Genomic DNA, 26,853 nt, shown 5'->3' with positions numbered 1-26,853 from the left:
ACAATATTCCAAATGCGGCCTTACCAGCACCTTATAGAGCCTCAGCTACCTCTTCTGGCAGCTCATTCCATACACCCCACAAATTGTGTGCAAAAAAAAAGCTCCTCAGGCTCCTATGAAATCTTTCCCCTCTCAGCTGAAATCTTAGGTTCTTCATTCCACTACCCTAGGTTAAAGACGCACTCACTCTATCTATGCCCCTCATGATTTTATATACCTCTATAAGATCACCCTCAGCCTCCTGTGCCCCAAAGAATAAAGTCCTAACCTACTCAACCACTCCCTATAACTCAGGCCCTCAAGCCCTACCAACATCCTTGAAAATCTTCTCTGTACTCTTTCAAGCTTAATAACATCCTTCCTATAGCAGGGTGACCAAAACTGAATACGGTATTTCAAATGCAGTCTCACCAATGTGTTGTACGATTGTGTCATAACATCATATGCCTCAGGAAGTCCATTACCTCCTCGACAGTAATACAAACTATCCTCAAGACATCTTCATTAACTGTCCCAAGTTCCCTAATCTTCACGTCTTTCTTCACAGTAAAAACTGAGACAAAATGCTCGTTGAGGACATTGCCCATCTCATTGCGGCTCCATAGAGGGATGACGGCTTAGATTTCTAAGGGGCTTCATTCTCTCTCTAGTAAACCTCTTTTCTTTAATGTACATAAATCTCTCTGAATTTACTTTAATATTACTTGCTACAGCTACTTCTTGCTCCTTTAAATGCCTCCATATTTCCCTCTTTAGTATGCTCCTAGGCTCTCAAGACTCCTCGGCTCTTAAAACTCCTCCACGGATACACTTAATCCCAGCTGTACATGTCTCCTTCTTTTTCCTGACCAGAGCCTCAATTTTACTCATCATCCAAGTTCCTTATTCCAATCTAACTTGTCCATCATTGTAACAGGAATTTGCATACCCTGAACTCTCGACATCACACTTTTAAAAGCATCCCTCTTTCCAGATGTACCTCTGCCTGCAAACAACTAACTCTAATCAAATTTAGCAAGTTCCTATCTAATATCATCAAAGTTGGTCTTGCCCCAATTCAGAAGTTTAACATCTGTGCCAACCTTGTCTTTACCTCGGCCTCTGTCTCGCCTAGAGCACCTGTACCCTGAAACATTAAGTGGAGGGGCAGGTGGTGTAGAGAAAGCAGGCACTCCGCAGAAGGACTTGGATAGGTTGGGAGAGTGGGCAGAGAAGTGGCAGATGGAATATAGTGTAGCAATGTGTGGAGTCATGCATTTTGGTATTAGGAATAAAGGCGTAGATTATTTTCTAAATGGGGAGAGAATCCAGAAATCGGAGGTGCAAAGAGACTTGGGAGTGCTGGTGCAGGATTCCCAAAACGTTAATCTGCAAGTTGGATCGGTAAAGAAGAGAGGGCTTGTATACAAAAACAAGGATGTAATGCTGAGGCTCTCTCTATAAAGAGCTGGTCAGGCTGCATTTGGAATATCATGAGCAATTTTGGGCACCATATCTGAGGAAGGGTGTGCTGGCTCTGGAGAAGGTCCAGAGGAGTTTTAAAAGAATGAGTAGGTTTACAAATGATGGGCGTTTGACGGCACTGGACCTATACTAGCTAGAGTTTAGAAGAATGAGAGGGGACCTCATTGAAACATACAGAATAGTGAAAGGCTTGACACAGTGGATGTGGAGAGGATGTTTCCACTAGTGGGAGAGTCTAGGACTAGAGGTCATAGCCTCAAAATTAAAGAATGTTCTTCGAGGAAGGAGATAGGAAGGAATTCTTTTAGTCAGAGGGTGATGAATCTGTGGAATTCTTTGCCACAGAAGGCTGTGGAGGCCGTCAGTGGATATATTTAAGGCAGAGATAGATATTAACTGATTCAATCCAACAGATCCGGATTCTTTTTTTTTAAAGTAAAATCAAAATCGCTGGTTTTCACTAAACTTGCACGGTTAAAAGGGGCAAGATTTACTTACTTCTAAATAATCACCACTTGTACATTCGTTTCCAGAGCCTTGAATTTGGAAGGGCTGATTGAAGTGAACAGCAATAATGAATCCACTGGTAACATCAACATGCCAGACACAACTGAGGTTTGGAGTATATGTGTGAGGATAGTTGGGTGAAGTAATAACACCATGGTCAGCAGTAAGATGGTCACCACAAGCTGAATGAAGTAAAAGTATCAGATTCTTAACAGAATACATGTACGAAAAACATTTCAAAAAATGATTTAAAATAAGGCGATGCTTGGCAGATGAATCTTTGCCATGCGTAGAATTACAATTACTACCATTTCCAAATCTAAAGTAACAAATAAATCTTCAATATTATGTATAACCGCTGATGTAGGATCCAAGAAAGATTAGCTACTGCCAAAATATATAATTAACAGATCAGCTTCTGCCAAAATACACAATTAACAGACAATGAATTGATGTATATACTAAAGGCAGAAATCTGTATGCAGGTATTAATTTATTTATTTGAAACATTTTTTTTCCCCCGTGAATTAATGCATTAAAACAGTGGTTTAAACCACTTAAGAATTCACACTGGAAATTTGCTATTGAAAGTCTTTACCTCCACATACAGTACTTTAAAAATTGAATGCTTTATCAGGCTTTGATAAAACACAGGAAACAAGTTAACCAAAAGGGTTCTTCATTATAACATCTTAGTTTATAGCTACAGTTTTAACTTAAAGGTGCAAAATGGTAGAAGAGAAGATTAATTTTGATTATTCTTGCTACATGCTGAAGTAGTATCTGTTTATTGTCCTCCATTTCCAAAATCTGGTTAATTGTTATAAAGAACCTTCAGATCATGTTGTAGTTGTACTTGAACATTGTAGCAGATGCAATGTCTTACTTGCTTCAATTCATTGATATTAAAATCTCAAATTGACATACATTCGCAATTTTTTCAATGATTTTATCTTCTCTTTATTATTATTGTTGGCGATATCCAATATAATGGAAAGGATATCAAGCTGAAGCTGTACCACAAATCTCTACTCACAGATGGTATACAAAATTCTAAGTATTTCCACAATGTTCTACTTTTATTCCTGTCTCGTCTGCCCTGGGTCATTTTCAATAGACATATAAATTAATGAACATAGTTGAAATAAAAGAATTCAAGAAAATAAAATGTGTTGAAAACAGCCACATACTCGTGTGATAAGAAGCATTGAAACCGCCACCACTAGTATATTCATCAGATGTGAATCGAAGGAACATTGCTTCACCGGTAGATCGAAGGGTTCCAGGTAACTCTCTGCCACACAAAGTGGCAAGTATTGGAGAGAGGTTATTGTCACCTCAAGGCAAAATAAAAATCTATGAGTATTGTTAAAACACACGTGTAGAATATCACAATTTCAAAATATGTAATAGTGCGCGTTGCTGCACATTTTGGCATCATCTCAAAAAAGTCTCAACATTCTGTTGGTGACTAAATGCAATTAATTCACATCTATGACATTAATCAGCTATTCAACTTAACCACTTGATCTAAAGTAACTAAAAGCACACACAAATAAGTGAGCAGAAAACTGAGCAATGATATCTCTCAATTTTGTTTGAGACAAAACAGTCACAAATGTTCATGAAGCAATTAGCATTTGTATATTGACAATCTTAAAAAGATCTAAAGGATCCACCAATGCATAATTTTGGCGCAGAAAAACACAAGGCCCAAGGTGATGTATACAAAATAAGAGGCCTGCACATTAAATCTGCTCAAAGTATTGTTTCGGAAGGAACAGCAGAGGCTGGTTTAAACCAAAGATAGACACAAAAAGCTGGAGTAACTCAGTGGATCAGACAGCATCTCTGGAGAAAAGGAATAGGTGACATTTTGGGTCGAGGCCCTTCTTCAGACTGGAGAGTCAGGGGCAAAGGAAACAAGAGAAATAGACGGTGTTGTAGAGAGATACAGAACAAATGAATGAAAGATATGCAAAAAAGTATCGATGATAAAGGAAACAGGTTGTATAGATGTTGTTAGGTGAGAATGAGTTACAGTCAATGAGACTCAACAAGACGACTTTGAAGCTGGTACGACTTGGGTGGGGGGGGGATGGAGCGAGAGGGAACGCATGGCTTACTTGAAGTTAGAGAAATCAATGCTGCCCACCCGAAATATGATATTCTTTTCCTCCAATTTGTGTTTGGCCTCACTCTGACAATGGAGAGGGCCAAGGACTGAAAGGTCAGTGTGGGAATGGGAAGGGGAATTGGAAGAACAGCATCTCATATTTTACTTGGGCAGCTTACAACCCAGTGGTTTGACTATTGATATCTCTAACTTCAAGTAACCCCTGCATTCCCTCTCTCTCCATCCCTCCCCCCCCCAAGTCGTACCAGCTTCAAAGTCATTTTGTTGAGTCTCATTGACTGTAACTCGGGTCTCACCTAACAAACAACTCACAGTGAATTGTTTCCCTTATCATCATTACTTTTTTGCATATCTTTCATTCATTTGTTTGAAATCTCTCTACATCACCGTCCATATTTCTTGTTTCCCTTTCCCCTGACTCTCCAGTCTGAAGAAGGGTCTCGACCCAAAACGTCACCTACTCCTTTTCTCCAGAGATGCTGTCTGACCCGCTGAGTTAGTCCAGATTTTTGGGTCTATCTCAAAGTATTGTTTAGTTTAGTTTGGTTTAGAGACACTGCTTGGAAACAGACCCTATGGCCCACCAAATCCACAACGACCAGCGATCAACCATACACTCGTTCTATCTCACACGCTGGGGACTTTTTATAGAGGTCATTTAATCTATAAACTTGCACATCTTTGGAATGTGGGAGGAAATTGGATTGTACCCGGGTCTGTAGCACTGTAAGTCAGCAACTCTACCACAATACAATACAATACAATACCATACAATACAATATATCTTTATTGTCATTGTACAGGGGTACAACGAGATTGGGAATGCGCCTCCCATACGATGCAATAATTTAAGTAGCTAGTCAGTATTAATTTAAACAACCCAATGAAACAAATTGTAACAGTTTTAAAACTGTGCCACCCTTGGCTTTCAGTCACTTAGCAATGGTCACTTTTGCAATCATCTGATGCCTAGAATTACATTCGGCATGATCAACAATGGAGGGAGTGGATGGGGGGACATGTCCAATGACAAAAGTCCTGCATTGCCACTCACCTCTCTGGCAGTCAATATTACTGTCAGTGTCATAAACCACACATGCACCAATAAAAGTTATTCATAGAGAAAAACAGTATGGGAAGGGGCTCTTATCATATCATATCATATATATACAGCCGGAAACAGGCCTTTTCGGCCCACCAAGTCCGTGCCTCCCAGCGATCCCCGCACATTAACACTATCCTACACCCACTAGGGACAATTTTTACATTTACCCAGCCAATTAACCTACATACCTGTTGAATTATTCTGCCCACACTGATCGTAACCACACATTTTCACTAATCCTACATTAATCTTTTTATTTTCCTTGCATTCTCATCAGCTATGTCTATTCACCATGGTCACCATGGTCTTTTGGATGTGGGAGGAAACCAAAGTACCTGGAAGAAACCCACGTGCTCACATGGCTTAACTTTGTGGGGTCATGCCCTTCTCGAAATCAGTGCAGCAAGGATATCGCATCAAGGAGCTTTTTTTGTAGGTCCTGTCAGGGACTGTATAGGCCCTGTTATGGTGCATGATTCTGGATTAAATCTACACAGCGCTACATTTACAGTACTTAGAATCATAGAATCACTTCACGGAAACAAGCCCTTCAGCACAACTCATCCATGCCAACCAAGATGCCCCATCTAAGATAGTCCGGCCCATATCCCTCGAAACCTTTCCTACCAATGTACCTGTCCGGTGCCTTTTAAATGCTGTTTTAGTACCTGCCTCAACTTACTCCTCTGACAGTTCTTTCCATACACTTTTGGCCAATTGTCTTTATTTTTGTTTGGGATCACACCGGCATTTTAAACAGCACTAAGTTAGAGCATCAAAGTAGGTGAAATCAATTTTCTAGACATTAAAGCTTCAATTTTGAATTTGTCATAATTTCATGATAAAGTAATTGTTACCATCTCTGATGACCAGTTTATCATAATTACACGAAGCATCTGGTTGAATATCCAGAGCCAAGATGTTGAGTTGCACTGTGCTCTGCGGCGCCCAAATAATCCAAGAACAGTCCAAATGTGTTCCATAACTGCTGGGCCAGCCAGGAGAGAAAAGGAAGCTTGGTCTCTCCCCGCTCTCAACATCTCCACCGCATGGACCTGTGGGGAACATAAATGTCAGTTGTCCATTCATCAGTGAATCAAATCACTTTGCTAGCAGACAGAATGAGCTTGATTAGTACAGGTGTCTGAGGTTATGGGGAGAAAGCAGGAGAATGGGGTTAGGAGGGAGAGATAAATCAGCCATGATTGAATGGTGGAGTAGACTTGATGGGCCGAATGGCCTAATTCTATTCCTATCACTTATGAACTTAGGACTTATGACCTGAACTGCAATCTATTCTCATTGAACTTTAAAATGAAAGCCTTACAGCGCATCTCATTTCAGTGTCTATTGGATTCAATATGCCATAACGTTTCTTTTTCAGAGGTTTTCTCTTCCAAGTTCATAATCTATGTCAGTGCCTTACGCAAATTAGTTGCTTCAATTTTTTAAATAATCAAAATAAACTTTATTCAGTGTAAAAAATATGTACAAACAAGTAGTGTGCAAAAAATTCTTCTGACATTCTCAGAGGCCTTGCATACATTCAACGCATTGCAACGTAGTGTCTACACAACTCTCCCCAACACCTTTCCCACCCATGTGACCGCCTGGGGTGAAATCCCCTCCCTTTTTCAGAGGTGTCTCCACCACACCCTGCCCCCCAATGTCCAGCAGTGGAAGGTCCCTGGACTGTTGCCCTCCCCCACAGAGCCTTGGTGTTGTCTGCACCAAGCTTCATTACGTCCCTCAGCACACTCCTGCAGTCTGCAGTGGGCCAGTCGGCAACATTCCCCGATGGACATCTCGCTCTGCTGGGAGGCCAACAAAGTTCGGGCAGACCATGGAGCATCTTTCACCGAGTTGAAGACCTTCAAGCAGCACTCAACGTCTGTCTCTGAATATAAAACGGACCCAGCGCATACCGAGACAAGTATTGTTTTTGTTCTCTCTCTTGCCAATACATCTGATTTGGCTTTAAACAGACGAGTGAGCCTTTTTCTGTTCTACTAGTCAGATCCTTGAACCTGTTCCCTTGTAACAGAAGTCTGGTCTGTGTGATGCCATGGACTACATCCACACCTCTTTGCAATTTCTTGTGGTCTTGGGCAGAGCTGTTCTGAAGAGCAGGCTGTGATGAAGCCTTCTACAGATGCACTGTCGAAAGACCATAGAGCATCTTTCACTGAGTTGAAGACCTTCAAGCAGCATTCAACGTCTGTCTCTGAATGTGTCCCTGGGAACAGTCCTTAAATTAGTCAAAAGACCCTTATTATATAAATAAATTAGGACTCAAAAGAATATGTGTTGGTGGCAAGGCACCGAAACTCACAGCATCCTTTCATCTATTCAGCCCTGTCGGAGGGGGCTGGGGGAGAGGTGGGAGGCTCTGAGTCCACAATGATATCCCAGAAAATGATAGGAAAAACACTGCAGACGCTGGTTTAAATCGAAGGTAGACACAAAATGCTGGAGTAACTCAGCGGGTCAGGCGGCATCTCTGGAGAGACGGAATGGGTGCCATTTCGGGTTGAGACCCTTCTTCAGACTGCAGAGTTGTGGATGTAGCCCAGTCCATCACATAAACCACCCACACGCATTTCAAATTGCCTCAGGAAATCAGCCAACGTAATCAAGGACTGTATTCACCCCAATTATCCTCTCTTCTCCCCTCTTCCATGTGGCAGAAGATACAAACACTTAAAAGGACGCATCACTAGATTCAGGAACAGCACCTTCCCTGCTGTTATCAGCTAATTAATAATATATGCTGTAACACTCTATTCTGCACTCTAGTATTTTTCTCTTTGCCCACCTGTTGTACTTGTGTATGGCTAGATTGTACTCATGTGTAGTCTGGTTTGACTGGATAGCAGGCAAACAAAATGTTTTCTCTGTATCTTTGCACATATGCCAATAATAAACCAATATAAATATTAAGATGACAAATATCAAAGTTAATTTTAAGTTCTGACGTTAAGAATTACCAATAATTCTTCAATTTAAATCAAAACTCAAAAATCCATGGCCCTATTCACTTGCAAAAATGTGGCAAAATAAGTGTCAGAAACATTCATTATAGTCTCTAGTACCTGGGGCTAAAGAGAAGAAACACCTCTGCTCGTGTCAATGATCCCATGGGCACATTCCCTTGAATCATCTGGTATGCAGGTACTACTAGGGGAACATGTGGGCTCAGTTTGGAGTGCAGGCTTAGAAGATGATTTGATTTAAGTAGCAACAGGGATATCTATACCATTTCAGGCACCACAGGAGAGAATTCTGTAAAAGGAGCACCATATGCCGACAGTGTAGCAACAGCATTGTCACTAAGATAACTTACTTTGTCGGACCGGATCTGTCCTCTCCATAAAGGTTTAGTCTTAATAAATAAGCCATTATGTTTTGAGACAGCATAACATGTTCTATCCCTACACTTTGATGTGAGTACACATATATCTCTATAGGTGTCTATGTAGAACATAACCTCTTTTATTTTGGGGCGCTTGACATTCGTCTGATCATGACCAGTAGATACAGGAGTTTCCACCTCTTTCCTCAGCCATGGCTCTTCTTACTTCAATGCCGTATTTCTAATGGATGAAAGTTCTTCTTACCCATCTGAGCCCTAGAACAGATTTCCAACAAATTGTGACTTTTTTTGCTAATCATCCGCTTTCTTTTTTAACCACATACCTGGTTGGAGAGTTGGTGTTGCATTTGGGTTGTTAATATATTGCACTGCAAACCATTCCAGTAGGAAACCCTTTCCATTTATCGTGGAGTCACTGACAGTTTGCTGGACTGCAGCTTGTTCAACTCTTCCGCTGGTTGTCTAGAAGTTGTCCTGACTTCTCTAGAACCCCTTTTGCCATATCCATTGACAAAGCAGTTTTACAAGCTGTTTCAAAGGTCAGGTCATACACTGTCATCAGCTTACTTCGGATCCGCTCATTTCTCAGTCCACACACAAAATGGTCTCTTAACGCCCGGTCTTGGAATTTTCCAAAATTACAATGAATTGATAATCTCTTGAGTGTCACGATAAAATTACTAATATCCTCCACTGGAAGTTGGCATCTTGTTCCAAAACGATAGCTTTCAACTATTTCTAAGGGCTTAGGGTCATAATATTCTGTTAACTTCTTCAGAATATCCTTCAAAGGCGTATCCTTTGGTGTGGCTGGAGCTAATAAATTCTTTACTGTATCATAAACATCGGGACCCATTTCAGTGAGAAAAATTGCTCTTTTCCTAGTTTGAGTTGCTTCATTCAACCGTCTTGATTCTGCATCAGAAACTTCTACTTCAGTGATGTTATTTGCAGCAAAAAACATCTCTAAACGTTCGATGTACGCACTGAACGTTTCCCGGCTTTGCTGGAACTCATCCAATCTTCCGATATATCCACTGGGCATCGCCATTTTAGATTTATTTTTTATTTTTTAACAGTCTCACAGAATTCAAATTTGTGACCCGATTTCCAGCTTTCCTTGACACCAAACGTTATATAACCTTCTCCGTGCCTCTGTAGAATTCCATATCTACACAAACAAGTAAACCTGGGGAATCGACGATCCCACTCTCGTCGCCAATTTGTGATATCTTGAGCTCAGACACAGAATAATAAGTTAACTCACTGCTGACCGGAACATGACATCACAGCTGTACTGTGGTTTATTCAATCATTTACAATCCTCCAACCCAAGGTGGCGCTAATACAGAAAGTTTCTCATAAAAGGACGTAAAGTGCTTGAGTAACTCAGAAGTTCAGGCAGCATGTCTAGCGAACATGGATCCTACCTGACGTTGATGCAGCATAAGTTGCTCGAAAGCCTCTGGATGAGTGGACATCATTGGAGATGAAGTTGACAAGTAAGGTATCACTGAATGAGGTGATGGGATCAGGGATAGTACTTCCACAATAACGACCTAAAATACATCAAAGCGGATTAAAGCAGGAAGCCAAACCCTGAAACAATATAGCATGAACAATACGATGTGAAGATATTGCACACCACATAATAAGCACAACTCATTGCCAAATGAAGAAAAATCAGAACTCTGCGCTCACAGGGCAATGAAATTTCAAAGTAGAGGTTAAAGTCAGTACACATCTGAAATAGCTTTCTGCAAGGTGCTCGCCCACCATAATCTACTGAATAAATGCTAATTTTACTTCAAATTGTACATTTAGAGCAATATCCTCAGCACATTCAAATGACTTTTAAGCAGATATTTGTCATTGTTCATTGATGGTATGTCGGCATTGCTAGTAAGTCCAGCATGAAATGTCCATTCTCAGTTGCTCTTGATCTGAGCAGCTGAAGCCACCATTTCAGAAGGCGGTGAAGAGTCAAAACTGCATCTGGACTCACAGACAGGACCGTCTGTTGTTATTGCCTATCTCAATAGATTATTTTTTTAATGCATGAACCACATGAATTGTATAGCAATCTGTACTATCATGGCTGAATACTACTTTCATAATATAATTTTTTTAATCCAGAATTCTATTTTTATAATTAATTGAATTTAAATGTTTCTGCTGCTGTCCTTTAAAGTGCAGTCATTGATGTGGTGTCGGAAATAGAAACTCCGCAAATAAAAATGTTTTAGTTCCTGAGTAATCTGTGCTAATGATGATTGGGAAATAAATCAAGGGGAAATCCTTGGAACTCTGCTTTGAAAAAGTGTCATTTGATAATCATATAAATGAGACTTTGAAAATGCTCATAGGCCTCCCACAGTTTGTGAAATAGTGCCCATTACTTTGAGATAAGATTGTAGAATTTGGAGTGGTTTTACATAATGGCCATGGAAATCTGCCAAAGCATTCCAGCAAGGAAACTAAAGCTTACCAGCAGAACTTTCATCTGTTGAATATCGGCTAGACATACAAACTCAGAATGAAATTTAACAGTTTTGAGTGAATTATTGTTGTCCTAATGAAGTTAAAAGGAAATCCAAGATTCCAAAGTTGGCTAATTCCATTGTATGCAATAATCTGATGCATCGTGAATCGTTTCCTAATTCAAAAGAAAATCACGAATTGCAGGCTAAATGAGTTGCCACCAGGTCAAACAATGTACATGCGACATACTGTATTAAAATCTGAGTAGCCCGTCTGTGATTGTGTCAGCGGATTAGTCCATATTCAAGAGCTCAGTGGACAACCTAAGTGAGGACACTATCACCGGCATAGGTTTCATCAGTCAATGTGCAGAGGACTGCATGCTAGAGATGTCAGTCTTAGTGTACCCCAAATGGAAATCATAGATGAACTGTGAGATCTTACAACCATCAAACTATTAAACATTACAAGCTCTGACCTACATAGACTTGGAGGCATGGTTTTCGTTTAGTTAGTTTAGTTTAGTTTAGATTTTTACCAAGCGTACCAAGGTACAATGAAAAGCGTTGGTTGGATGCTAACCAGTCAGCGAAAAGGCAATACATGATTACAATTGAGCCATCCACTTGTATAGAAACATGATAAAGAAAATATCATGAATAACATTTAGTGCAAGATCAGTCCAGTAAAATCTGATCAAAAATAGTCCAAAGGTCTCCAATGAAGTCGTTCAGGACTGCCCTCTACTTGTTGGTAGGATGTGTTTACAGAGTACTATGTTTACATACCTGTTGTGCTGCTGTAAGGAAGAATTTCATTGTTCCGTTTCAGGACATATGATAATAAAACACTCTTGACTCCCTGGTGAAGATCAAGTCTATGCTGTTCAAACTGAAAAGTCCTGACCTGCATAGGAAATCTAGGTACCACCTTCACAAAGCATCGTGCAGAATTACTGGGTACATGGCATTAATTTCTCCAATATCTTTTCCAATTAATTCTAATTTCAAATAATTCCTCCTGTTCACTAGACTTTGAGTTCCCTGGCATGTCTGATGAGTTAATAATGTCCTCTTCTGTGGAAACGGACTGAAGTTTGTTTAATGTGTAGGAAGGAACTTCAGATGTTGGCTTAAACCGAAGATAGACATGTTTTGGGTCGAGTCTGAAGAAGGGTCTCGAACCGAAATGTCATCCATTCATTCTCTCCAGAGATGCTACCTGTCCCACCGAGTTACTCCAGTTTTTTGGGTTTATAATAATAATAATAATAATAATATATTCCTTTATTCGTCCCACACCGGGGAAATCTACAGTGTTACAGCAGCAAAGTGGATAGCAAGAGAGCAAGAGATCATTCATTACAAAAAAAAGATACATAAATTGTCATCAGTTTTTCTGTGTGTTCTTAGCTGTTATTGTTGACTCGTCTGCTGGGAGCAGTGCTGCAAATGGAAAGGCAGAAGGGAAAATCGGAAGTGTCGGTATTACAGTATAGCAAAGGGGATTACAGAGGCATGAGGCGGGAGCTGGCCAAAATTGACTGGAAGGAGGCCCTAGCAGGGAAGACGGTAGAACAGCAATGGCAGGTATTCCTGGGAATAATGCAGAGGTTGCAGGATCAATTTATTCCAAAGAGGCGGAAAGACTCTAAGGGGAGTAAGAGACACCTGTGGCTGACAAGGGAAGTCAGGGACAGCATAAAAATTGAGGAGAGGAAGTATAACATAGCAAAGAAGAGTGGGAAGACAGAGGATTGGGACTCTTTTAAAGAGCAACAAACGTTAACTAAAAAGGCAATACGGGGAGAAAAGATGAGGTACGAGGGTAAACTAGCCAATAATATAAAGGAGGATAGCAAAAGTTTTTTTAGGTACGTGAAGAGAAAAAAAATAGTCAAGGCAAATGTGGGTCCCTTGAAGACAGAAACAGGGGAATTTATTATGGGGAACAAAGAAATGGCAGACGAGTTAAACCGTTACTTTGGATCTGTCTTCACTGAGGAAGATACACACAATCTCCCAAATGTTCTAGGGGCCGGAGAACCTAGGGTGATGGAGGAACTGAAGGAAATCCACATTAGGCAGGAAATGGTTTTGGGTAGACTGATGGGACTGAAGGCTGATAAATCCCCAGGGCCTGATGGTCTGCATCCCAGGGTACTTAAGGAGGTGGCTCTAGAAATAGTGGAAGCATTGGAGATCATTTTTCAATGTTCTATAGATTCAGGATCAGTTCCTGTGGATTGGAGGATAGCAAATGTTATCCCACTTTTTAAGAAAGGAGGGAGAGAGAAAACGGGTAATTATAGACCAGTTAGTCTGACATCAGTGGTGGGGAAGATGCTGGAGTAAATTATAAAAGACGAAATTGCTGAGCATTTGGATAGCAGTAACGGGATCATTCCGAGTCAGCATGGATTTACGAAGGGGAAATCATGCTTGACAAATCTACTGGAATTTTTTGAGGATGTAACTAGGAAAATTGACAGGGGAGAGTCAGTGGATGTGGTGTACCTCGACTTTCAGAAAGCCTTCGACAAGGTCCCACATAGGAGATTAGTGGGCAAAATTAGGGCACATGGTATTGGGGGTAGGGTACTGACATGGATAGAAAATTGGTTGACAGACAGAAAGCAAAGAGTGGGGATAAATGGGTCCCTTTCGGAATGGGAGGCAGTGACCAGTGGGGTACCGCAAGGTTCGGTGCTGGGACCCCAGCTATTTACGATATACATTAATGACTTAGACGAAGGGATTAAAAGTACCATTAGCAAATTTGCAGATGATACTAAGCTGGGGGGTAGTGTGAATTGTGAGGAAGATGCAATAAGGCTGCAGGGTGACTTGGACAGGTTGTGTGAGTGGGCGGATACATGGCAGATGCAGTTTAATGTAGATAAGTGTGAGGTTATTCACTTTGGAAGTAAGAATAGAAAGGCAGATTATTATCTGAATGGTGTCAAGTTAGGAGGAGGGGGAGTTCAACGAGATCTGGGTGTCCTAGTGCATCAGTCAATGAAAGGAAGCATGCAGGTACAGCAGGCAGTGAAGAAAGCCAATGGAATGTTGGCCTTCGTAACAAGAGGAGTTGAGTATAGGAGCAAAGAGGTCCTTCTACAGTTGTACCGGGCCCTGGTGAGACCGCACCTGGAGTACTGTGTGCAGTTTTGGTCTCCAAATTTGAGGAAGGATATTCTTGCTATGGAGGGCGTGCAGCGTAGGTTCACTAGGTTAATTCCCGGAATGGCGGGACTGTCGTATGTTGAAAGGCTGGAGCGATTGGGCTTGTATACACTGGAATTTAGAAGGATGAGGGGGGATCTTATTGAAACATATAAGATAATTAGGGGATTGGACACATTAGAGGCAGGAAACATGTTCCCAATGTTGGGGGAGTCCAGAACAAAGGGCCACAGTTTAAGAATAAGGGGTAGGCCATTTAGAACGGAGATGAGGAAGAACTTTTTCAGTCAGAGAGTGGTGAAGGTGTGGAATTCTCTGCCTCAGAAGGCAGTGGAGGCCAGTTCGTTGGATGCTTTCAAGAGAGAGCTGGATAGAGCTCTTAAGGATAGCGGAGTGAGGGGGTATGGGGAGAAGGCAGGAACGGGGTACTGATTGAGAGTGATCAGCCATGATCGCATTGAATGGCGGTGCTGGCTCGAAGGGCTGAATGGCCTACTCCTGCACCTATTGTCTATTGTCTATTGTCTATTGTGCAGTCTCACAGCAGCGGGAAGGAAGGACCTCGTATATCTCTCCTTCACGCACTTGGGGTGAAAGAGTCTGTCACTGAAGGAGCTACTCAGTGCAATGACAGTGTCCTGCATGGGGTGGGAGTCATTGACCAACAGCGCTGTTAGCTTTGCCATCATCCTCCTCTCTCCCACCACCTGCACTGTCGAGGGGGCAACCCAGGACAGAGCTGGCCTTCCTGACCAGCTTGTCGAGTCTCTTCCCTTCCGCCGCTGAGAAGCTGCTGCTCCAGCAGATCACTCCATAGAAAATGGCCGATGCAACCACCGTGTTGTAGAAGGTCCTTAGGAGTGCCCCCTGCACTCCAAAGGACCTGAGTCTCCTTAGCAGATAAAGTCTGCTCTGGCCCTTTCGGTATAGCGCATCGGTGTTTTCAGTCCAGTCCAGTTTATTGTTGAGGTAGACACCCAGGTACTTATAAGAATCCACCCTCTCGATGTCCATTCCCTGGATGTTCACCGGTGTCGGGGGGGACCTGGCTGCGCCAGCGGAAATCTATCACCATCTCTCTGGTTTTCCCCGCGTTGATCCGGAGGCAGTTCCACTGGCACCAGTCCACAAACTTCTTGATCAGTTCTCTGTGCGCCCTGTCCTTGTCGCCCGTGATGAGGCCGACGATGGCAGAGTCCTCAGAGAACTTCTGTAGATTGGAGTCTGCAGAGCTGTGCCTGAAGTCCGCAGTGTACAGGGTGAACAAGAATGGAGCTAGCACTGTTCCCTGCGGAACCCCAGTGCTGCAGACCACCCTGTCCGAGACCAGGTCCTTTGTCCTCACATACTATGGTCGGTTGGTGAGGTATCCAGAATCCAGGATGTGAGGTGGTGATCCACTCCTGTGCGCTCCAGCTTGCCCCCCCAGAAGCCCCGGCTGGATGGTGTTGAATGCACTGGAGAAATCAAAGAACATGATTCTCACAGTGCTATCCGGCTTCTCCAGGTGTGAAAGAGCTCTGTTCCGTAGGTAGATGATGGCGTCCTCCACCCCGATGCGAGTCTGGTAGGCGAACTTCAGTGGATCCATTGATGGTCTCACCAGGGGGCGGAGATGGGTGAGGACCAGACGCTCCAGTGTCTTCATCAGGTGTGATGTCAGTGCCGCCGGCCTGTAGCTGTTGAATTCCTTCGGGTGATGCGTGTTTGGTACCGGTACCACGCAAGATGTTTTCCACAGCTGTGGAACTTTCCCCAGTTTCAGGCTCAGATTGAAGACATGCTCTATCTAAAGTTTGTTTAACTTACGTTTGTCTGACATTTCTTTGCTCTCCATAATAAATTCTCATTTTTCTGACTCTTTGGGGCCTAACATTTACGTTCATATTTGTTCTTTTTTTTTTCATCCTCTAGGTGATTTGGCAGTCTACTTTTGATGCAAGATTACGCACATTCTCAATTTTTCTTCTCTCAATAAATTCATGATCTTTTTCTCCTAAATTCTAAACTGCTCTTGATTTATGTGCTTGCCACTAGTACTATTAACTTTATTTACCTCCTCTTTGGATCTAATACTGTGGTTCTTTTGTAGGCCAAGATTGCCTGAGATTGCAATGTTAATTATTTGCATCATCTACACTGCCAACATGTGACTTAAGACAGTGAGATCTATTCAGTTTCCTGAAAAGATTTTGAGTTTTCACAAACTGTTCAGACATTTTTATCATTCCCTTTTAAAATTAGAAGTAATTTAAAATGCTGCAATCTCTTGTCTCTTCAGACTTTTCTGTATATTTCAATCTTAAACCTCTCAATGAAGCAGTGTTAAAGCAAAGTTTCTGGAAGAGCAGTCTCCTCCAAAAACAAATTGCTGCTTGTTACATTCAGCTGGGTGCAAATGATCTCTGGCGATAGCTGTCTGATTTACACTCTAGTCTGAAGAAGGGTCTCGACCTGAAACGTCACCCATTCATTCTCTCCCGAGATGCTGCCTGACCCACTGAGTTACTCCAGCATTTTATGTCTACCTTCGATTTAAACCAGCATCTGCAGTTTTGTTTTCCTACACTCTAGTAATGGTGAGAGCTATTAACTTACCATTACTTTTGAAAATTTAACCTACTCTTTCATAGTATTGAGATGGCAGTCCAAATAACAACATAACAAAAATACCAAAACTGAAAAATCATTAATTGCATTCATTTTGGTCACATTTTGGTCATCTGTTCTTTACTGTTGTTTTTTCCATGAACATCACCAAATTTCAAATATCTCCATAAAATCAGTCTGCATTGGTTGGATTTATACGTTGTAACAGATGTTTGTTATAATACTGAACATTTTCAAACAGAAACAGCAGCAAAATGATAAATATTACAATAAATGCTCAAAAGATCATGCAAAATGAAAATAAATTGTTTCACAATAAATCTAAACTACTGGACAGTGATGTGATCTTCTCAATTTTAATCATGTTTATTTTTTTATCTACATGTTACATTTAAACAATATTTGCTTTGTTTTTGTATTATAATTCAGAACCATTCTTTGATCATTGAAGAAAACAATTAACACTCATTCCAGTCTAATTATGTGACTATAGCTAACTAATTATCTTGTTGTGTAAATTCATTCTTATCACATTGCCCTTCTGTTGAGCTGTGGAAGTAAAACCATCTTTTTACTAAATTTCAGCATGGCTTATCATAGAGTGGGTTGCAAAGGAATTAGTCTTGCAGCGGTTTACTCTTATTAGCTACACAAAGAGTCTAGTTTAAGGAGACGTCCACCAGCCTCCTGCAGTTAATAGAAACAGAAGAGAGTGAATTCTTCTTTCTATAATCTTATATTAGACAAGCAATATGAAAGAAAACAGCAAACTCGCCAGAAAATAAAAATAAGGATAATAAACTAAAAAGCTGGAAATACTCAGTGTGATGGAAGGAACTGCAGATGCTGGTTCAAAACGAAGGTAGTCACAAAATGCTGGAGTAACTCAGTGGAACAGGCAGCATCTCTTGAGAGAAGGAATGGGTGACGTTTCGGGTCAAGACCAGTCTGAAGAAGGGTCTTGACCCAAAACTTCACCCATTCCTTCTCTCCAGATAGGCTGCTTATCTCGCTGAGTTACTCCAGCATTTAATGTCTATCTTCACTGTAAATACTCAGCTGGTCAGATAATATCTCTGAAGAGAAACAGAATCAATACATTAGGTCGATGAGTGCTAATCGGAACGCCAATAAGTTAGAAATCCATCTCTGAACATTACAGGATTTAACAATGAAACCAACAATTTCTTAATCAGGTTTTATGCTGGTGGTTTTGATGAAACGTCATCAACCTAAAATATTAACTGTTTTTGACTACACAGATTTTTACCTGACCAAGTGAATACCTCCCCCTTTCTTTCCTTTACTCCAAATTTGCAGCATCTGTAGTGCTTCCTCGGTGTTTAACTTGGTTTCCGTTCATTTTCCCTTTTCTCATCCATCTCCTCTATACATCCACCAGCACTCGACTGCCTCAGTCTGAAGAAAGGTTCTGACCCAAAACATTGCCTGTTTAATCCCTCCACAAATGAGGGAATAATCCCTCATCCCTCCACAGATGCTGCCTGACCCACTGAGTTAATCCAGCACTTGGTATTTTGCTCAGGATTCCAGCATCTGCAGTCTCTTGTGTCACTAATCTTTCTTTGTTCAGTCTCTCTTGGTCCCCACCTGCTCCCAGATATCCCATTGCCCTATCCACCTCTCCCCATCCTCTGAAATTTTAAACATATTTGATTCCTATGTTTTATCACTATTCTGATGAAACGTCATCAACCATTATTTCCCTCTTCATAGATACTGCCTGGTCTGCTGTATATACTGAATTTACCATTCTTATTTCAACTTCATAAAGTCCGCAGGGTGTTTCTTAGTTAAACCTGGGATTTCTCCATTTCTACCTTACTTAAACTTTAAAGGTGTGAGGATTATTAATTACTGCCAAACAGTCTTTCTGCCTCCGCTGTATATTTTCTTGAAGAATCTTATTCCTTCGGGCAAAATAAAAACTAATTGCTGTGAATGCTGGAGATCTGAAAATGATTAATAGCCAATGTTGGAATAAAAATGGAAATTGCTGGAAAAAATTAGCAGGTTCGGCATCTGTTCCAATGAAAGGTCTTAAACTTGAAATGTTAACTGTTTCTCTTTCCATACCTACTGTCTGTTCTGCTGAGTTTACCCAGCATTTTCTGTTTTTGTGTCAGATTTCCACTATCAGGGACTTTCTTTAAGTAAATCATCAAAATGCATGGTGGTTAAGGCAGCGTCCATGGAAACAGAAACAGAATTGATGCCCCAGGTCTGAGATCTTTCATCAAAGCTAATGCTGGAGATATTTTAAGAAAGAAAGGGGAAAAAGAGAAAAAAAACAAATGGAAAAGATTGTAAATGATGGAAGACAGACAAAAATTAAGTAAAACCAAAAGATGTCGAAGATATTTAGCAATTCAGTCAACATTTGTGGCGAGAAATGTTCAAACTTGAGTTAATTTTCAAGTTGATGACTTTTCATTGAAAAGGAATGATAATATGAGGTAGAAAGGGTCTGAAGTGGATAAGAAAGAAATAATAGAATATTTCATTTGAGATAAGAATTAAGGTAGCAAATAATCTTCTTAATTTGGTGAGTTTTGAAATTAGATCATTAGATCCACTGAAGCCAAGATTTAGTTCATGAAAATCAAAAAGCCACATGTACTGGAAATATGACATTAAAACAGAAAAGTCTGGAAACACACAACAGGCAGCAAGAGTGGAAGAAAATGTAGTTAATACTACTAGTCAAGAAACCTTCATCAGATCTGCTGAGTATTTCCAGCATGTTCTGTTTTCATAATGAGCTTCATTTCCTTGAACTTCATTGTAAGTGGGAGACAAAGGGTCAGGTGAGAAACAAAGGAAGATATATTGGAAACACTGGCACAAAAGCAGATGATAACGATGATGAGACGGAGTACAAGAAGGAGATTGAGAACCTAGTGTCCTGGTGTCGAGACAACGACCTTTCTCTCAATACAAAGGAGATTGCGATCGACTTCAGGAAGTGAAGTTTAGATCCCATGCTATCTAACCTTCCAGACCAGCTTACCATGTGGAGCCTTGCCAAATGCCTTGCTGAAATCCATATATGCAACATCTACAGATCAACCTTTTTGGTTACATCTTCAAAAAAACTGTTTTGCATGCTGTCCAATCAAATCAGATAATACTATACATATTGTCAATCAAGACAAACTCAAATGCAATAGGTGGAGCAACGTAGCGCCACAGTTCAAGACACAAATTCCAATGTCCGCAATGAGGTTGGGGAGAATTATTCTGTACCTTAGCTTATGGAAGGACTGTTCCGAAGCCTAAACACAGAGGGAGAGAAACTCTTTCTGCATCTGGTGGTGCACACTTTTAAGTTTCTGTATCTTCTGTCCAAAGGAAGTGGGGAGGAGGAGGAATGACCCGAATGGGATAGGTCTTTGATTATGTTGGCTGCTTTCCCAAGGCAGCGTGAAGTGTGCATGGAGGCAATGGCATCATTTCTTGCAGTCTTGAGTGGAGTTGAGTCCCCAAACTGTGGTGCAACCTGAAAGTATGCTTTCTATCGTGCATCTATAGAAGTTTGTACTAAGTCATTGTAGTCATACTGAATTTCCTCAGTCTCCTGAGGATGTAGAGGCATTACATGCCTTTCAAAATGTCATCACAGGTGTAGCAGGCTGGAAAGCTCTTCTTCTTCATTGTAAGATTCTATGATTCTCAATCTCACTCAAGCTTATTATTAATTGTGAGTAAATTTTAAAACTCCTCTCGAGCAGGCCTTCATGATGCGTTGATGTAAAGATAGTTTGGTTTAGTTTAGTTTAGTTTATTGTTACATGTACCTAGGTACAGTGAAAAGCTTTCATTACGTGCTAACCAGTCAACAGAAAGACAATACATGATTACAATTGAGCCATCCTCTATGTACAGATACTGTACATGATATTAACCACTGTTACCCGAGTTCAATTAAAAAAAGATTTGTTTAGCTGTTGCTATCACTACGGAATTAAAAATAAGTTAACTCTGCACTTATCACAAATCTTCTAACCCACCACTCAAACTCCAGGTCCCTCAGGTCGGCCGACCTGGGGCTACTGACTGTCCCGCGGTCTAGGCTTAAGCTCAGGGGTGCGTGTATGAAATATTCTATTATTTCTTTCTTATCCACTTCACACCCTTTCTACCTCATATTATCATTCCTTTTGCTTTTGCGGTTGCAGCTCCTAGACTGTGGAACAGCATCCCACTCCCCATCAGAACTGCCCCCTCCATCGACCCCTTTAAGTCCAGGCTCAAAACCTCCTATTCCCTAGCGTTTGAGGCCCTCTGAGGGGGCACTGTAAACAGTTTATGTCTGTGTTGTTAGGTTTGCGTGCTATTGTATGTTCTTGTTTAGTACCTGCACTGATGTACGGCACTTTGGTCAATGTGGGTTGTGTTTAAATGTGCTATACAAATAAAATTGACTTGACTTGACTTACTGACAGAAGATGCCCCATGGTTGTCTCTGTCGAAGATTTGCAGAACATCTGCTGGGCAACCTGCCCCACTGTTTTCAATTGCAAAGTCAGTGAATGAGACTGTAACACGGTTAACTGTGGACGAGAGAAAAGAATAAAAGAATAGTTGCTGAAGAAACCTATAATATGCCAATCATAAGCTGATACATATCCTTTCACAAATTATTTCATTACCTCTTAACCACAGGAAATGCCTTTCTATTGTGCACATGCAGATCTTTGATGATCCAAAGCAGTCAATGGAACACTTTTTCATTGGCTTTCAAACAGGTTTCCACAATCATAAATTTGATAAGTTAACTATGTCATGCATTGTTTGAAGCTGTTTTGTAAAACCCTCAGCCGGAACGCCAGAGGTAATTCCAAGCCCTAAATTTAACCTCAAAGATGTCTGGGTGCAGAGCAGAAAGATAAATGTCCAACTCATCCAGGAAGCATGGAGTGAAAGAGTCAGGAGGTCCAGTTAGAGCTTTGTAGAACGTTTGGTTCGGCTACACTTGGAGTCTTTGAGGCAGTTCTGGTTGTCCCATTACAGGAAGGATGAGGAGGCTTGGGAGAGTGTGCAGGAGAGGTTTACCAGGATGCAGCCTGGAATAGGAGGGATTTATTATGAGAGACGGAAAAACTTGGATTGATTTCTCTAGAGGCTGAGATGTGACCGAATAAAAATGTATGTAATTATGAGAAGCATAGAGTGAGTAGACAGTCAGACCTTTTTCCCTAGGTTGGGAATGTTATATACTAGAGGACATAGTTACAAGGTCAGATTGAGTAAGTTGAACAAAGATATTTTATTATGGTGTTCACAGAGTACTACGTTTACCTATCTGTTGTGCTGCAGCAAGTAAGAATTTCATTGTTCCGTTTTGGGACATGTGACAATAAAACACTCTCGACTCTTGAGACATGAAGGGAATTGTTTTTTTTACACAGACTTGTAGGTGCCTGGAATGTGCTTCTATTGATTGGGGTACAAGAAGTTATGAGAGTGGTGCTTAAGAGGCTTTTAGATAAACTGAAGGCAGGAGAACGGGCTTGAGAGATCAGCCATAATTGAATGGTGGTGTAGATTCAATGGGCTGAATGGTCTAATTCTGTTCCTGTATCTTATGGTCACGTGAATGTGCAGGGAATGGAGGGATATGGAACACATACAAGCAGAAGGGATTAGTTTAAATTGGCAGCCTGTTTGGCACAAATATCATGGGCCAAAGGGGCTGTTCCAGTGCCATACCGGTCTATGTTTTATGATTTTAATTTGTTTGCCTGAAGTGTCAGTAGGTAGAGGTTTAGGTTTAATAGATCACTGATTGGCAATAAAAAGAAAATCGTATCAGAGATGGAAAGATTTTCTGAGGATTGCCCAATGTACAATTCCTTTCAAAACTCCTCAGAAAATGTCTGGGTTCATGCCTAAACTACAATATTTAGACTGGGCTCACAGGTGATACACAAGTGCCTCCTCCAACTAAGGATTTTGGCATTCTAAGGCATTGCACCCATTGAATCTGCCACCGTTATATACACAACAGTTCCAATTTTCATTAATTACAATACTACATTCTTGTATTTATAAACAGTAAAAGTAGACTTCTGACAGTCTTGGTACAAAACCCAATGTAAACTAAATGAATAACAAGGCAACAGTCCTTAAATTACCAAACTGGTACTGTCCTAATAATTCTCCAAAAATTCAAATCCCATCGTTGCAGCTGTGGAATTTAAATTCAGTTAATCTACCTTATCTGCTGCACATTTCCTGCATTCTCTGTTATTTTTGAGTTCCAGCAGCTGCGGTGCTCTGCATTTCCCAATTCCAGCAATGGGTTTTCCTCTCTCACTGCCTTAGTCAAACTGTTCTGTTAACATTGCTCCAGCTATGATTAACAATATTCATCACCTTCTCTTAGACAGCACCAACAGTATTTGTGACAGCCGGATAATCTTGGTGATTTAAGTTGCAGGGGAGGGGTAGAGAGAACAAAGGATTCGCTTGGGTATGAGAATAGTCTAATGAGAAACATGTCAGAATAGTGAATGATTGTAAACATGTTCATTTTCGGGAAGAAAAAAGGTGGGAAAGGGATGAGTGGCCAAAGAGAATATCTCTGACATGGTCAGAACAAATGGGTTCGTCTAATTATATCAAGCTTGAAGAAGGGTCTCAACCCGAAACATCACCCATTCCTTCTCTCCTGCTGCCTGTCTAAATTATATGAATGGCGGGAGAACAACAGGCAAAACAGTCCATGACTTCCTGCAGTTAACATCACTGCCTCAGACCCAAGAACACAACTTGTTCTTGACCAAGGGAGTTCTCGGTGTAGACTTAGCACAATCTCTCTGTGGCCAAGTAGCAAAGTGTGGCCAATTAAGTGATAAAGAGGATCAAATGGGACTCTTGGTCCTGAAACATTGATTATGTTTCTCTTTTCACAAATGTGGCTTGACCTGCTGAGTATTTCCAGCATTTTCTGTTTTTATGTCAGAGGGGAGATGATGGGCACGAGACAGCGAATAGGTTGCAGGGCTGCAGGGAAAGGAGAGAGGAAATGGATTGCTCTGCTGGGAGCCAGTGTGTACCCAGTGGACTGAATGACTTCCTTCTGTTTTGTAAGAAGTAAGTTAGTTGAAAAAATATAACCCTAAGGAACTGCATAGTTAACTGAAACAAATCATAGCTGGTGATTAATTTCCTAAACTGCAAAACACACATAAATGGAAAATTACTTATGAATAAATTCACAAAAAAAGAACAGGAAATTGACAGCAATCATAGAGTTACATACATGGTTTCTGGGCTTGAATTGTCCAGCTGCAGTTCTGATTGTTTGAATAGTTGTTGGGATATAGAGGTGATGTAATTGCTCCACCGATATCATCAGTAACAATATAGGACCCACACACTGTAAATAAAATGCAACATGAAAGCAGAACATTCTGAGTGAAATTTTGTTAATACTCAAACAAAACTTTAATTTTCACTTGCCTTGATTAAACCTCAGCCTGAACCCTCTAGAGTCAAAACTGTTTAGTGAGTGGAAATGTATGTAGACTACATTGTGACTGGAGATGATCGCTTCTGGATCTATGCTTCCACACAGCTTCCTCAACAAAGGCGATGCTTCGTTTGAACCATCATAAACCTAGAAAGGAAGCAACAGCAACTGCAGAGATTAGAATGGATTATAAGACATAATATAATATCTGCTTCCACCACCACTCCTGACAGTGCACTCCAGGCACCTAAAACTCTCCATGTAAAGACATTTTCCCCACACATTTCCTTTAAACTTTTCCCCTTTGTCTTTACAGCTCAGAATAGTACAGGGATAGGTTATTTGAGCGAAGGACTTAAGAATTTCCCGGAAGCAAAAGGGATGCCTGTACTCATTGCTTTTCTAAATTTAGCTATACAGATCCTCCATGGTTAACTTTCTGCAAGCCACGGGATTAATTCTCAATAGAGAGGCTCTGCTTAGTGACAAAACTGTGCATTTGCAAATGCCATCAAGTGGGCTGACCACAACAAGCCTCTCGTGATGAAACAATAGGGAAAATAAATTGACTGCCAACTAAGGCACACCTTTTCACTGTCAAACGTGTTCAAAAATGCAAGCAGGTGGGACTAGTGTAGATGAGACATATTGGTCGGTGTGGGCAAGTTGAGCCAAAGGCCCTGTTTCCACACTGTATGACTCTCGGTTTCTGAAATCTATAATTGGATTCTGACGAGATAATATGTGATCCCCCATCACTTGCAATATGTCCTTTGTCCATTCTCTTCACAGCTGCTGTTTGACCTCCTGAGTTCCTTCAGCACTTTGTTGGTTGCTCAAATTTTCAATTAGTATATTGAACAAATTTGTATATTAAACCTGCCATTCAATTGTGATGCAAACAACTTTAAAAAAAGAGTGCTTTCATTTACTTTGGTACAATCATATCAGGGTTGTAGAGGCCCAGCAAGGGAGTGCTATAAACTTTACCCTTGAACTAGAATACAAAACAGATTGCTTCCAGCAATTCTATCTCTTGCTCAACACACAGTAAAAGTTCTTCATTGTGTTTTGCATTCCAAATGCAGACAGAAAGATTACACTCATTTTATAATGACCACACACTGATTCAGTTTGGATGTTCATCTTGTAGGTTGTGGGCAGTGTAATTGCCCTACAAACTATTTTCAACATTAACCTCTTTTCCAAAGGTGTGGAGGATTTTGGCCTTTAAGTGCAAAGAGAATGCAACATAAAAGCAGTGAGGTTTTTTTCTCCAACTGCATAATCACTTGGCAAGATTAATATGCTAATTTTAATTTGATCATTTTAATTTGAGAAAGGATGTATTTCCCTCTGAGTCAGGCAGCATCTGTGGAGGAAGGGATAAAAAGGGTTCCATTGCCTGTCCATTCTCTCCACAAATGCTGCCCGACCCGCTGACTTCATCCCGCACTTTAGGCTTTGCACGATTGCAAATCCGATAACAAGGGCGATTTTTCTGAAAAAGGGAAAACAGCTAAATATGTAATCTTTAATTATACTTAATTATACTTAATAAGAATGAAAGGCTACCTGTTGAGCCCATAATTGTCAATTGGTTAGATTAAAAAAGGGTGATGTTAGTCTCAACAACTCACATCAAATATGTAGATAGCCAGCGTGTTTTTGCGAAAATACACCTGTTCATTATAATATTTTCAAGTTTCTTCACATTTCTATTATTGTAGAGATCTTCAAACAGCATATAGCTTCCAGTTAATTCTACCTCCAGATTGTTATTACAGTATATACAAAATGCTGCACAGATTTTTTTTTAAAAATCCCATAAAAAGATACAGGCTGTTCATCAGTTGTAGTTAACTGCGCAAAGCTACAAAATGAACATGTGGTTCTGATACTTAAGATTGATTTCCAGTTCCAATTTAATTAATGCAATGGTCATTCCAGTGACCACATTGCCTTTTATGTGCATGGAGGAAACTCCTGACATATGGTACATATAAATTTAAGATAATCTGGCCTGTTCGTCCTCCTTTTTGTGAGCCCCTCAGGCACTCTGCAGCTGTGCCATTGATTCAAAAATAGTATCAATGGAGAATGCCTGAAAACTTCTTATCAACCATGTGATCTTCTCAACCTCAATTTCACCAAGCTGCCTGCTTCTCTGTGTGCTGATCATTTGGAACAGCAAAATAAAATCAGTAACCCTGCTTTATGTTTTAACAAACAGGATGCTGCTGTGTAAAAAAACTCTATTTTCCATTTGTAAATATAATTAACACTGTGCTGAAAAACAGGCTTAGAGGATGTAGTCCCCATAATCATTTCCAGAGACACTTCCTGTTTTACTTTTCTATGGGTCTGCCACAAACTTTATGGTGAGTCTACAAGAGTAAGTGCAAGTATTTCCATAGTATATATTAGCCTGGCCCAACTTTAAACAAAAGCTACAGAATGCTGTAAAGAAACTGGTAAAACTGACACATTGAC

At 40.7% G+C, this 26,853-nt stretch overlaps 1 protein-coding gene across 1 annotated transcript in view; it reads right to left on the bottom strand.

Moving 5' to 3' along the window:
* The window catches only part of cubn (cubilin (intrinsic factor-cobalamin receptor)), a 197,683-nt gene that overhangs the window by 79,511 nt on the left and 91,319 nt on the right, over positions 1 to 26,853 (bottom strand). The window contains exons 29-36 of the mRNA XM_078422245.1: positions 24,351 to 24,507; positions 24,151 to 24,267; positions 21,323 to 21,436; positions 10,017 to 10,145; positions 8,910 to 9,017; positions 6,071 to 6,268; positions 3,162 to 3,308; positions 1,963 to 2,153 (exon numbers count right to left, since the gene is read on the bottom strand). Coding sequence (XP_078278371.1) covers positions 1,963 to 2,153; positions 3,162 to 3,308; positions 6,071 to 6,268; positions 8,910 to 9,017; positions 10,017 to 10,145; positions 21,323 to 21,436; positions 24,151 to 24,267; positions 24,351 to 24,507 — 1,161 coding nt within the window. The remainder of the gene's footprint in view (positions 1 to 1,962; positions 2,154 to 3,161; positions 3,309 to 6,070; positions 6,269 to 8,909; positions 9,018 to 10,016; positions 10,146 to 21,322; positions 21,437 to 24,150; positions 24,268 to 24,350; positions 24,508 to 26,853) is intronic.

The sequence above is a fragment of the Rhinoraja longicauda genome, chromosome 2 (genome assembly GCF_053455715.1).
Source record: "Rhinoraja longicauda isolate Sanriku21f chromosome 2, sRhiLon1.1, whole genome shotgun sequence".
Taxonomy (NCBI): Eukaryota; Metazoa; Chordata; class Chondrichthyes; order Rajiformes; family Arhynchobatidae; genus Rhinoraja; species Rhinoraja longicauda.
This window is presented reverse-complemented; position numbering and strand designations above follow the sequence as displayed.